This window comes from Lagenorhynchus albirostris, chromosome 5, assembly GCF_949774975.1.
Source record: "Lagenorhynchus albirostris chromosome 5, mLagAlb1.1, whole genome shotgun sequence".
Taxonomy (NCBI): domain Eukaryota; kingdom Metazoa; phylum Chordata; class Mammalia; order Artiodactyla; family Delphinidae; genus Lagenorhynchus; species Lagenorhynchus albirostris.
In genome coordinates, this window is record NC_083099.1 from 67,424,811 (window position 1) to 67,437,448 (window position 12,638).

The window sequence follows — 12,638 nt, forward strand, 5'->3', positions numbered from 1 at the left end:
TTGTTTTGTTTTTTGTCCTCCAGGCGGCCAAGAATGTCAGGGAATGTCAAACTATACCATGTCGATTCACTAGTTGACCCCATATGATGTAGTTTCATGGATCATAGTCCAAAATAAAATTTCTCAAACTGGATTAGGGGTTAGGATATAAGTAGTCAGTGTTCTATGTGTATAATATTACTGGGGAAATCATAAAATGACAAATTCCAAATACTAGAAGGGGTTTTAGAAATTATCTAATGCATTCTCCTTTGGCCGAGAGAGAGTTATTTGTCTGATATTACAAATGATAGTGGTAGAGCCCTGCTTTGAACACGAGTTTTTTTGGTTTATGGTTTTTTCACTACTCCTTCCAGCTTCAACTATAAAGCTGCAGATTTCAACATGTCTGTCTTTGTTGTTCATCCCAACTACTATTACTGAGCATCTGTTGTATACAGAATGCTATGAAAGCTATGTGAGTCATCATCATCGGGGGTGGTGCTCATATCTGGGGGGGGAGAAGCACCCATATTTTAAAATTATATCAGGTAACACAATTCCAAGTGGGCTTTGTTGAGAGCTTTCTTAGAAACCCTAAATAAATGTTTTGGATGTAAAGTTGAAAAAGAGCACAGTTCAGGGAGACGAATTGTATGTGACCTGGGCCTTGAAATTTGGGTAAATTTTCCTGAAACGTGGGGTAGGAAGAATTGGGAAAGAGATTTCAGAGTGGAAAAAAAGCATCAATAAAGTTTTAAAGAAAGAGAATGTAGAAAATTGGGGGGAAAATCTCTGTTTTACTGATGTACCCAGAATCACGGCAAGGCTGGAAGTTAGTCCTGGGGTTTGGACCTTGCCGTGGAAAAGGGAGTCATTGAGTTTAAAGGAAATGAACAATGGTGTGAGGTCAGTGGACTCAAGAGTCTCTTAAAATTAAGTTTGGCAAAGTTAACCAGATCCCTGTTTGGAAAAATACATTGTTTGCATGTTTCAGAAGTACACCTAAGCATGGGAAATTAACAGGGGGGGACCTTTGTCTGAATCCCTAAGGAGGAAAATGAAATTAGGGTTAGCTTCACTGGGAACATTAAGTTTAAAATTTGAATTCAACTAGGTACCAAATTAGGACTGGGAAGATGCTGGCTTTAGGCCAGAACACAGAAATACAATGGTAAATTAACTTAAAGTGTTTTAAATTGTTTTAAAATAAAACCATTTGCTCATAAGACCTTTAGGGCTGTGTAAGGGCCTGAAATAATTCACAAGTTTGCATTTTCAGAGTGACAGGAGCAGCTGACAATGTCTACTATGATTTTCCTCCTGAGGGCTTGTTTTAACACTGTCTTACCTTCACACATCATAAGGTTTAGCTTTTGGTAATGAATACAAATAATTCTAAAACATGATATTAGTTTTGCCAGGCTCTAGGGTTTTTGTCAGTTTCTACCTGTGTTGCCTCTGCCTTTATATCTGGATGGTACTTACAAATAACTATTGTCCCAGGGGAATCATTTATGCCACGGAAATAGAAAAATAAATGAAATCTGTATGCTTTTTTATGATAGCAGCTGATCTTGCAAAAATTCCCTCCATGTGTAGTTACTTAAAATGTGTAGAATAGTATGAACTCTGGCTCTGGAGCCCAATACCTGGATTTTAATTCCACTCTTACTACTTTCTTGCTCTGAGACCTTGGCAAAGGTAACTTCTCTGTACTTAGTTCCTTCATCCGTAATATGGAGATAATAATAGTAGCTATCTCATAGAGTTGTTTTGAGGCTTAAATGAATTATCATATGTAAAGAACTTAGAATGCAGCTTGGCAGACAGTAGCATCGTAAAAGTATTAGATATAATAGTAATAATTTTAATTAATTAATTTATTCAGTTGCATTAACCACTGTTCTCACGCTGCTCCTCATACACCAACTATGCCAGACTCCCTGTTCTTCCCAATCAAACCAGGCATGTTCCCATCTCTTCCCTTAGTCTTGAGTCATGCATTCTGATGAAATGAACTTCCTTCACTTAACCTCTTGATGAAATGTTCTCATGCTTTAGCTTTTGGATCCTGTGACATTGCATTTTGCTTTTTTTTTTTTTTTTTTTTTTGCGGTACGCGGGCCTCTCACTGTTGTGGCCCCTCCCGTTGCGGAGCACAGGCTCCGGACGCGCAGGCCCAGCGGCCATGGCTCACGGGCCCAGCTGCTCCGCGGCGCGTGGGATCTTCCCAGACCGGGGCACGAACCCGTGTCCCCTGCATTGGCAGGCGGACTCTCAACCACTGCGCCACCGGGGAAGCCCTGACATTGCATTTTGAAGTCTTCTCACACCATGCCCTTCTGTAGCAACCCTTAGCAGAATTCATTACAACCTCTTCTGTGCTCCCATAACATTTTTCATATAATACCATTGTTGTATATTTATCCTTGTTACTAAAGTATGAGTCTACAAAATGTTGCCCTTTAGTCTTTTTCTCTCCAGAGCCTTAGACAGGGTCCTGTTCCAAATGAACACTGTATGGATAGTCATCAAATTAATTAATTAAATGGCACTGTGCATACTGATACCAGAAAAAGGAAAATCATTAGAAATCATGAGACTCCAACAAAGATATCACTCAAGTTTGTTGAACTGTCTAGAAATAAGAATTTAAGTAAATTAATACCACATACAGGATTACAATGGATTAAAAAGGGGCTTTTCAAGAGTGTTTTCTATGACAACTAATGCCAATTAATTTTTATTGAGTGTGAAAACAATTATGCTGTGATTTCCCGCTACAACAGTAGCAACAGATTTTTTCTAAAATTGTGAAGATTTATAGCATGACATGTCACCATACTTCAAAAGCTTTTAGGTCCACCAGGTTTTATTTATCTAGTCACAAACACTAAGTTGTATTTATACACACGTGCATGTGTATACACACACCACCAGCACCACTATTACTATCCCCCTAATCCAATGCAATCTCTCATGGATCCCCTCAGTTAATTAATTATTAGCATGATTTTGAATTGCTGAGCAATATGAAATCCTTTCTTATCACCTTTGGGAATTCATGAAGAAAGAGTACTCCTAACACTGATGAGTCTGCAAGCTAAAATATGTCAGATAATTCAGTAGATATTTCCTAAAAGACAAAAATGCAAATTAATTATTTTAGTTCAGTGGAATTAAGAAAGATGCAATAACAAAAACAGCATAATAATAATAACAATAATGATAAATGTTACAATCTACCAGGAACAGAGGACAATCATAAACTTGTAGTTGATAAAGAATATTGTCTCAAAATACAAAGTTCACAAAATGAATTGGACAAATTCATAATCGCTGAAAATTTTTAACACACGTGTCAGCAACCGATCTACCAATCGAATAAAATTTAGCACTGAATATGGAAGATTGAAGACAAAATTAACTAGCTGATCTAAATATCCAAGCAATTGGTCACAAAGGGAGTTTCACCAAGTTTCAGAGAATCAATACCATGTTCTTGAACCAAAGTGGATTTAAATTAGACATCAGCTACATAAAAGAATGCTCACACCGACACTCAACAATAACACGTTTTCAAATAAAGAAACACACTCTAAAATAAGTCATGAGTTAGTGAGCAACTCATATTCAACTCAAGAAAGTACAAAAGAGGAACTGTGCAAAAATAAAGAAATTTGGAGGAAAAAAATGCAAATGGTAAGAGCCAAAAATAATTTTTAAAAAAGTAAACAACAAAATCAAAGGCCAATTCTTTAAACAAACAAAAATTAACTAATTTTAATTGCATAAACCTCTATCCAAACTAATCAACAAAAAGAGAGAAAAGAGAATGGATTGGATAAATGTACTAAATATTCACTAATTTGTATTAAATTTTAATAAATAATTTTAGATGGTCAATAAATCTTAGGAATAAAAAGAAGAGATGACTGTTTTCTAGAAAAATATTAATTTTAAATTTGACTTAACAAAAATAATAAATGCATTAAACGAATAGTAATTATAAAAATTAGTTTGATAATCAAATATTCCCTTCAGAATATACAGAGGTCATGTTTTTAATGTTGATTTTTACCACACATTCAAGGAATATGTGTGTATCTATATCTATATCTATACATACATAAATACATATATAAAATAGAGAATATATAGAAAAAGCAACTTAATTCATATTATGAAGTAGATATTATCTCAATCTCAATAACAGTAAAACTTATATGGTATTTTACCATTGTAACTGAGCAGGACCCTATGGAGCCTTCCTGGGACACAATCCCCTGTCTCTTCTTCCTGCCTCTTGTTTGTAGAAAAACTTTAGCCTCCTAAGCCTTCTCCTAGTTTCAAAGGATAAATTTAATCAGAGAAGTGAGAAAATGCAGCAACAAAGGAAAACAATCAAGACAAAATAATAATAGTTTAGCCATTAAACAAAGTCAAGGACTTTTAGTTCCTCCTCAAGGTCTATAGATAGACCATATCCTGAGCCATATCCTTTGAGCTGTTTGACTGCTACTAAAACCCCCACCAGGTGGAAGAAGTTAACTATATGCTGCCCACAAGCACCTAGAACCCAGACCAGTTGAAACCAGAAGGTTGGTGATGTTGACTCCTGATTATCTCACCATCACCAACCAGAAGAAAGTCCATGAGCTGATCACACACCCTAAAACCCTTTACCTAACTCTGCCTTTAAAAACCTTTTCCTGAAGGCCATTGGGGAGTTCAGCCTTTTAAGCAATAGCTGCCTGGACTCCTTGCTTGGTGCCCTGCAATAAACTCTGAACTTTCCTTTACTGCAAGCCAGTGTCAGTAGATTGGCTTTACTGCACATGGGACAGTGGACCCAAGTTTGGTTTGGTAACACCGTGTGTTACATGCTATTTTAAGAGTAAGTGGTAAGATGGAAATTCTTCTACACTGCTGGTGGAAAAATAAGATTATACAACAATTTTAGAGATATCTAATAAAGCTGAAGATATATTCTTTGACCCCTCAATTTCTCCCCAAGAATTGCTCTTGTGTTCATGCCCTGAGAGATGTGTTTTAGGATGTTCATTGCATTGCAGTGCTGCATTAGTGATGAGTTAGAAACAATACAATACCCAGCAAAAACTGCAGTTAATATTTATAAACAAAGGCCATGTATATTAGTACGGATATATCTCAAAAACATAATATGGAATTTGGACAGTAAAAGTAAAGCAGCCTACAGAGATTTGATAAAACACAAAGTCAAAATAGAGGTTCTGTGGAGATAGGGGGTGGGATTCAAATCAGGAAGGAAATTATAAGTAGCTAAATTATATCTGTAATATTTTCTCTCTCTGAAAAGGAAAGAAAACAGGAAAAAAAATCTGAAGAAAAATAATAAAGGAATTGTTCCAGCATCCAGTTAGAGAAAACAAATCTACAAGATATAAAAATCCAGGCCAAAATCAGACATTACCCCAGTAACATTCAATTCTGGATTACAACAGAGCAGTGTCTTCAGGTATCTAAGAAAATAAACTGTGACTAAAGGATATTCTACTAGTCAAGATTCATACGTTGTATAAAGACAGTTACAGGTCGACATTCTCTCACATGAAAGAATCCGGGGAGTATAAGTATGCATGAGCCCTTTTGGAAAACGTTTCTTAACAATAATATCTAGTCAATTAAAGGATGACTCAAAGAATACAGAAAAGAAAAATGCATGATTTAAAAAAATAATAAAGATGACTAAGTAAGTGACTCCACTTACAAACAGAAAAAATGCAAAACAATTTTGCTAATTATGATAACAGAAGTATATTTTACAAACATTAGCAGTGTAAAATTAATAGAAACCACAAGCTGAGAAGAGGGATTTGATGCAGTAATTGTCAGAGTTCTCATACGCTCATCTTTTTAGCCAAAGGATTCACAATCCTGTCTACATTCAAAGTGCATAGTTAAAACATAATGACTTCACCTGTTTTTTTATACTAATTCTTTTAAATCTAGAAGAATTTTTTACAAAATAATATTTCTTGTAGCAAAGAAACACAAAAAAGTCAGCAACTTCAGATTAATTTCACTTTCTATTGCTTCTGCTAAATTTAAGTAAAGCACTTATAATAAATGTTAACACATATTATTGCATACTATTATATTAAATGATTATTATACTAATATACACTACTACTCAATAACATTACTCATGTTATTGGTTTTCCTCAGATACTGATGATTCTAATTTTTCTCTTTGTTTTTGTATTTAAGAATGTTTAATGTTTTGAGAATATGATTTTTGTGTTTTCCACCCTGTCTTCAAAATTGTAAAAGAGGGAGAAACGTGCTATTTGTCAGGTTTTACCAATAGCTGGCATTGAAAATATGAGAATTTCCTCTTCCTTTTAAATGTAACCAGTCATCCAAGGTCCTACCCTGTGTCTCAGGTCTAAGCATTCATAATTACTGCTTTTGCTTAGCACGAAAGCGCATTTTTCTCTATTGTCTATTGCCTGGGGATTGAGAGGTGTGAAGAGCAGATCTCTCTGAATATTATCCTGAAGGTTGCCCCAAGACTTCCTTTCTTAAGGATCTATTACCTTTAAACTTGGCAAACAAACATCCAAAGCCATTTCTACCTTTTATAGCAGTGCTCCCTTTTAAGTATATTGAACTGTGATTTTCTCAGGAATCAAATCGTGTGTGTGTGTGTGTGTGTGTGTGTGTGTGTGTGTGTGTGTGTGTGTGATGTGTATATATATATATATATATATATATATATAAAACAATGATCTAGTATAATTTCTGTTAAATGGAGGTGAATCTTCCTTGTTTTCAGCACTGTAATTCATTTATATTGATTCAAAATTCATATATATAATAGATGCAAGTACTTAATATATTTATATTTATATATTTATATTTATAATTTTCACATACCTACTCACACGTGTACATACATTTAGTGATTTCTAAGGGTGGAAAAGATCAGAAGGAGGTAGGTACATGTTCACATTTGATTCACTTTCACTCAATATCTCTTTAAGTTCAGAACATAATCACTTTCCTTGTTTAAGAAAAAGTTACACTTAACAGAAATTCCAGGAATTCAAAATAACACAGGTCAAGCTGTGTATGTATGTGGGTAAGGATTTAAAATAATCCTTACATAAATAAATATCACTAATTAATACTCTTTTTATAAAAAATAAAGTTCTGAAGTATACCTCTCATCCTTTTTATCAATATTAAGATAACTGACATCAGACTTTTAAAATTTCTTAGAAGTCAAATTTTTAATTTCAGAAATCTAATGAGTTATTGGAATTTCATAAATATTTTAGGACATGCACATTAATAAAGATATAAATAAACCATTTAATGTCATCATCATAATGTCTTACAATTTAAAAGATTAAATTACCTGTAATAAGCCATATTATTGACCATTTTTTAAAAAAAAATTATTAGAGTATAGTTGATTTACAATGTTGTGTTAGTTTCAGGTGTACAGCAAAGTGAATCAGTTATACATACACATATATCCACTCTTTTTTAGATTCTTTTCCCACATAGGTCATTACAGAGTACTGAGTAGCGTTCCCTGTGCTGTAACAGTAGGTCCTTAATAGTTATCTATTTTACATATAGTAGTGTGTATATGTCTATCCAAATCTCCCAATTTATCCCTCCCTGCCCTTACCCTCTGATAACCATAAGTTTATTTTCTACATCTGTAACTCTATTTCTGTTTTGTAGATAAGTTCATTTGTACCTTGTTTTAGACTTCTCATGTAAGCAATATCATTTGATATTTGTCTTTCTCTGACTTTCGTCACTCAGTATGACAATCTCTAGATCCATCCACATTTCTACAAATGGCACTATTTCGTTCTTTTTTATGGCTGAGTAATATTCCATTGACCATTTTTTTATTACATTCACTTCTGGCTCTCTTTAATGGCAGTGATGTTAGTGGTGTGAGATTATCATGATTTTACCCCATAAAACTGCTAGGTTTCACTGGAACTACTGACCTCAGGATTTATACGAGGTAGAAAACCCCTTATTGTTTAAATTACTTTTGACTGGTTTTCTGTTATTGCAAATAAAAACACCCTAACAGGAAAAATAACTAATTTTTTTAAAGTTACTGATAAAAATACAGTTTTTCTTTTAGGAGACATGTTTTTAAACTTATAAGTTGATTTTGTTTTGTGTAAAAGTTAAATTTCATATGTAAATATTGTTTGCTTTGCTGCTGTCTGATGATGGTTAAAATGAGTTCTGAGTGCTATTCTGGCTTCCATGATTCTGAGAGCAGTTCCAGAATGAAGTTAAATTTTAACCTTCACAAAACAACCTAGCCTAGTTCTCAGTCACAATGGTTGGAATGAACTACAATATTCAGCATCGGTAAGGTACTTTTTCAGGCTATATTACAATGAATTGCTATCAGATTCATCATGTGGGTCCAGGAAGGTAAAACTGTTCTGATTGTGAACTGTTATCTATTGCATATACTTACCAAGGGATATATCTGCTCAGGCAACTGAGAATAAATCTACCTGCTTGGAACCAAAGGAAAGAAAAAATCATTTTCTGCACTAAGTTAGTATGAACTTAATTAAACAAATAGAATTTAACAAAACTTTACATTGACCAAGTGAAAGGGAATTAAACAAGAAAAAGATTAAAAAAGGGACACTAAAGTACTCAAAGTTTTAAAGAAAAATTTTTCATCATTTCTCCTTTTTTATGTTCATTGTTCAGAGGAATATACAGTATAGAAATTTATACACTTTACTTTTTCATTAATTCATATGTAAACCTGAGGAGCAGATTGAAAATTAAACATTTAACTGGAAACCTGTATTTGGTAGGTGAGTACTTATGAATATATCTTGAAAGCCAATATTTACTACTAGTGTTTATAGCAAAAACCTTCACATAATGATCCATTGGTCTCAAATTTATAGGTCACTATTTACCTAGAAACAAACTGACATTTAAATATACAAGTGCTATTCAGGACTGTGGGTGCCCAAATGTGTTTCTCCATGAGACTAAAGCAAACACAACAAGAAATGGTTTGAAATGTGCCAGAATTAATGTTTAACCTACTGGATTTAGAAACAGAAAACCTAGCTTTACGCTTTCATTTATTACCTTTGAGATTGTGAGCTTCAGTGTCTCATCTACAAAGAGGAGATAATAATGGTAATAATAATAACAATAACAATGGCAGCAATTTGACCAATCGAGTTAAGGTATGAGAGAATTTTCTTTAAATGAAACATTTATAGAAATCCTAAATTTTAGAGTGTTCTGGATTGCTATGTGATGGGCCATGTAAAATATTACCTTAAAAAAACAAAAGGGGGTATGGTTCGTTTAACACTCATTCTGAGAAGAGTTCTGTTTACAGTTTTGATTTCGGGACTTTTTTATTTTGCTATCTGGGATTACCCAAAAGCCATCATTTATTTTTAAGTTCTTAACGTAGTCCACCGGTCAGATGTTTCTAGGGGAATCCCACAAGGCCATCTTTATGGAGTCTTATAAGCACTGGAATTGGAATCTAAGAAACCTGGGGTCTGTTTACAGCTGTCACATTAACTGTGTGGATTTAGGTAAATCGCTTTAACCAAACTCATTTGGGGCAAACCCAGAGGTTCGTGAATAACAAATGAGATAACGGATATGAAACTGCTCAGTTAACTGCCTATGCCTCTGGTCCCCTTTGTGAACCTGAACAAATTGCGTTCTCTCTGTGTGCCTTGGTTTCCTCATGTGTAGAATGAATAAGTTGGACAGGATCGTCTCTGAATTCCTTCCAGTATTGATATTAACTCAGTCTGCAATTCACATTTAAAGAACTGTATCTTAATATTTTAAAGTGTTTAGACATTTTTGGGAAACGCTAAAGCGTAAGGCAAATATTTGTTTTTGTCATTGTTAGAGTGGGAAGATAAAACTGGTAAAAGGACTATAATATCAGGGGCTGCCATGTTTTTTGTTCTGTTTTCTCCACGCTGCCCCTTTTTCTCTCCCTGAGCATGCAGGACTACAGTGACAGGATGGCTGGGGAGTCCAGACACAGAGAAGCACCCACGTGCTGTTTTCAGTAAGTTCAAAGTAAAGATGAAATAAAATCTACCAAGGACTTGTGTACTGGACTCTAAACTTAGACTGGCCCAAAATCCCTAGCCAAAGAATTATTCCTAACCTCTTTACAATGAAGGCGGGTTTCATTATACACTTTTGATTTTCTCCAAAGGATCTACTTGAAAAAAGTATAAAGGACATTGGAGGGTTTTTTATTCCTCAGTTTTCCATAGTTTCTTGCAACAAATGCCATTCATGAAACTTCTAAATTTTTAGTGCTTATCTCAGGAGGGAAGGAAAGCATCTATGGGACATCAGAGAGGAGAAAAACATGGTCTTACACCTCAGGTGCTGTCATGGAAGGGTTCCCTGAAGAAGAGGAAGAGGATGATTATGGAGACTACAGGACTGAGAGATGTCTATGGGGAATTTGTTCTGGAAAAGACACTCTGTCCCACATTTTCCAGGTCCCTAGTGTCCTGTGGTCATATTCTCCCTTTGCATTCTCACTCCCTGTCCTCCTGGACCCACAGTTAGTATGATCTTGAAGTCTCCATCTCCCACTTCAGGAAGGTGGTGGTGAGAGTTTCCAAGCATTCTGAATTAAAGTCCATTTTCCCACACACACTTGGTTACATTTCATAGTCAGTTACTGTAACTGTTCTGTACAGTGTTATAAGTGCATCATAGACTAAGTAGCTTTTTGTGAGATAAACCTGGGTCCCTAACCAACATTTATGCCATGGTTTCCATAGGAAATTTGGATCTCAGTTCCAAACTACTGCTCAGTCTCTATGTTAAGGAAGACTTGAAGGTAATTTTTTCAACTATGACCTTCTAAGTTGAGGATAAGAGGCACATGAGAAATGAAGGTCCAGTCTAATCGTGGTTTGGTGCTTGACGTCTGCTGAGTCTTGGGAGAATGGCTTGGTCTCCCTGAGCTTCCATTTGCTTGATAGCAAAGTGAGATGGGACATTTCTACAGCGAGTTGATAGTTACATGCCAAGCATCTTCACAGACATGGAGAACAGACTTGTGGTTACCAAGGGGGAAGGGGGTGGGGGAGGGATGGATTGGGTGTTTGGGATTAGCAGACGCAAACTAGTACATATATAATGGGTAAACAACAAGGTCCTAATGTACAACACAGGGAACTATATTCAATATCCCGTGGTAACACATAATGGAAAAGAATGTGAAAAAGAATATACATATGTGTAATTTCTTGCTGTACAGCAGAAATCAATACAATATTGTAAATCAACTATACTTGAATAAAATAAATTAAAAAAAAGCCTCTTCTGATAATCCTTGTGTTTGATTCTGTACTTCGGACATATGGAATTACTAATTCCCTAGAACAGCCGTGCTGTCTCACACTCTGACGCTATACTCCTTCTGTATCCTTAAAGACTCAGCTCAAGCATCACTTCCAGGTAAATCTTTCTGAGCTCCGCACACATGCACAACACAAACACACACAAGACGGTCCTCCCTGGAGCTTCCACATGCACCCTGTGCTTACCACTGTTACAGCATATATCTCACTGTATCAACTTTAGCTCTTGGCCTGCCATCTCTCACTTTCTGAGAACAGGGATCATGTAATTTGCCATTGAATACCTGAATATTTGCACATCTCCTGGCGTGTGGTAGGTAATCAATAAATATCTTTTGCACAACTGGATGAATGCATGAAAAAATGATAATGATTTTCCCTGCAAAAGCAAATCTCTTTATTTGTTTTATGCTGAGGGATGCCCCTGTAATTCATGGCTCAGTTTACCTGGGCCAAGCCTATCTTAAGTTGGGTGAGTAATCGAAGCTGCTCCGTGTCCCAGAACTCATTAGCAGGAGCCCTGCAGGGTGAAACCACTCTCCTCCCCTCTCATTCACCCAGTCACACTGACACACCCTTCCTTTACACTGTACCTTGGCCCCTAAGGCGCAAAGTGTTCCGAAGTCTGAGTCAGCCACCTCTGCCCATCCACATGCTTGGTTGCTGTTCAAGACTCGGATAAGAAACCATCCAGGTGCTCAACCTCAGAAAACCAACAACAAGGTGGTCGGGGCCAACAGAGACCAAATTAACTGAGTGCGGAATAAAAGAGGAAGAAAGCCCTAGCTGAGAGTCAGGAGACTTGGTCTGGTTTCTCCACTGGTAACGTATACAGCCTTCAGCAAGTCGCTTCTCTCTGGGCCTCGTCTCATCATCTGGGAAGTAAGTGGGTCAAGCTCAATGATCTCTGTGGTATTGTCCAATTCTCAAATTCTAGGATCTGAAATAAAGGGCAAGCCAAGTATTTTCCATACGTGAAAGGATAATGATATTTGCCTGTAGCAACTGTATCCACGGGGGAAGGACCAGGAGCTCAAGTTCACTGTCAGTGATGATTCAAAACGCACACGACATACTCTCTTGGCCCTCGTTCCATGAATCATTCCAGAATCATTCCATGATTCTAAGAAAATTTAGTCTCACAGCCCCTATTTATTAGCAGTGGTAATGCTGTACTAGTACCAAGCAAGGGCCACCGTCTAGTCTGCATCTGCCACTTAAAACAAG

General features: G+C 36.0%; 1 protein-coding gene across 1 annotated transcript in view; it reads left to right on the top strand.

Moving 5' to 3' along the window:
- Nucleotides 1–11,070, top strand: part of TPRG1 (tumor protein p63 regulated 1) — a 261,943-nt gene extending 250,873 nt beyond the window's left edge. The window contains exon 6 of the mRNA XM_060149271.1: nt 10,827–11,070. Coding sequence (XP_060005254.1) covers nt 10,827–10,883 — 57 coding nt within the window. The 3' untranslated portion in view covers nt 10,884–11,070. The remainder of the gene's footprint in view (nt 1–10,826) is intronic.
- Nucleotides 11,071–12,638: the final 1,568 nt, after the last annotated feature.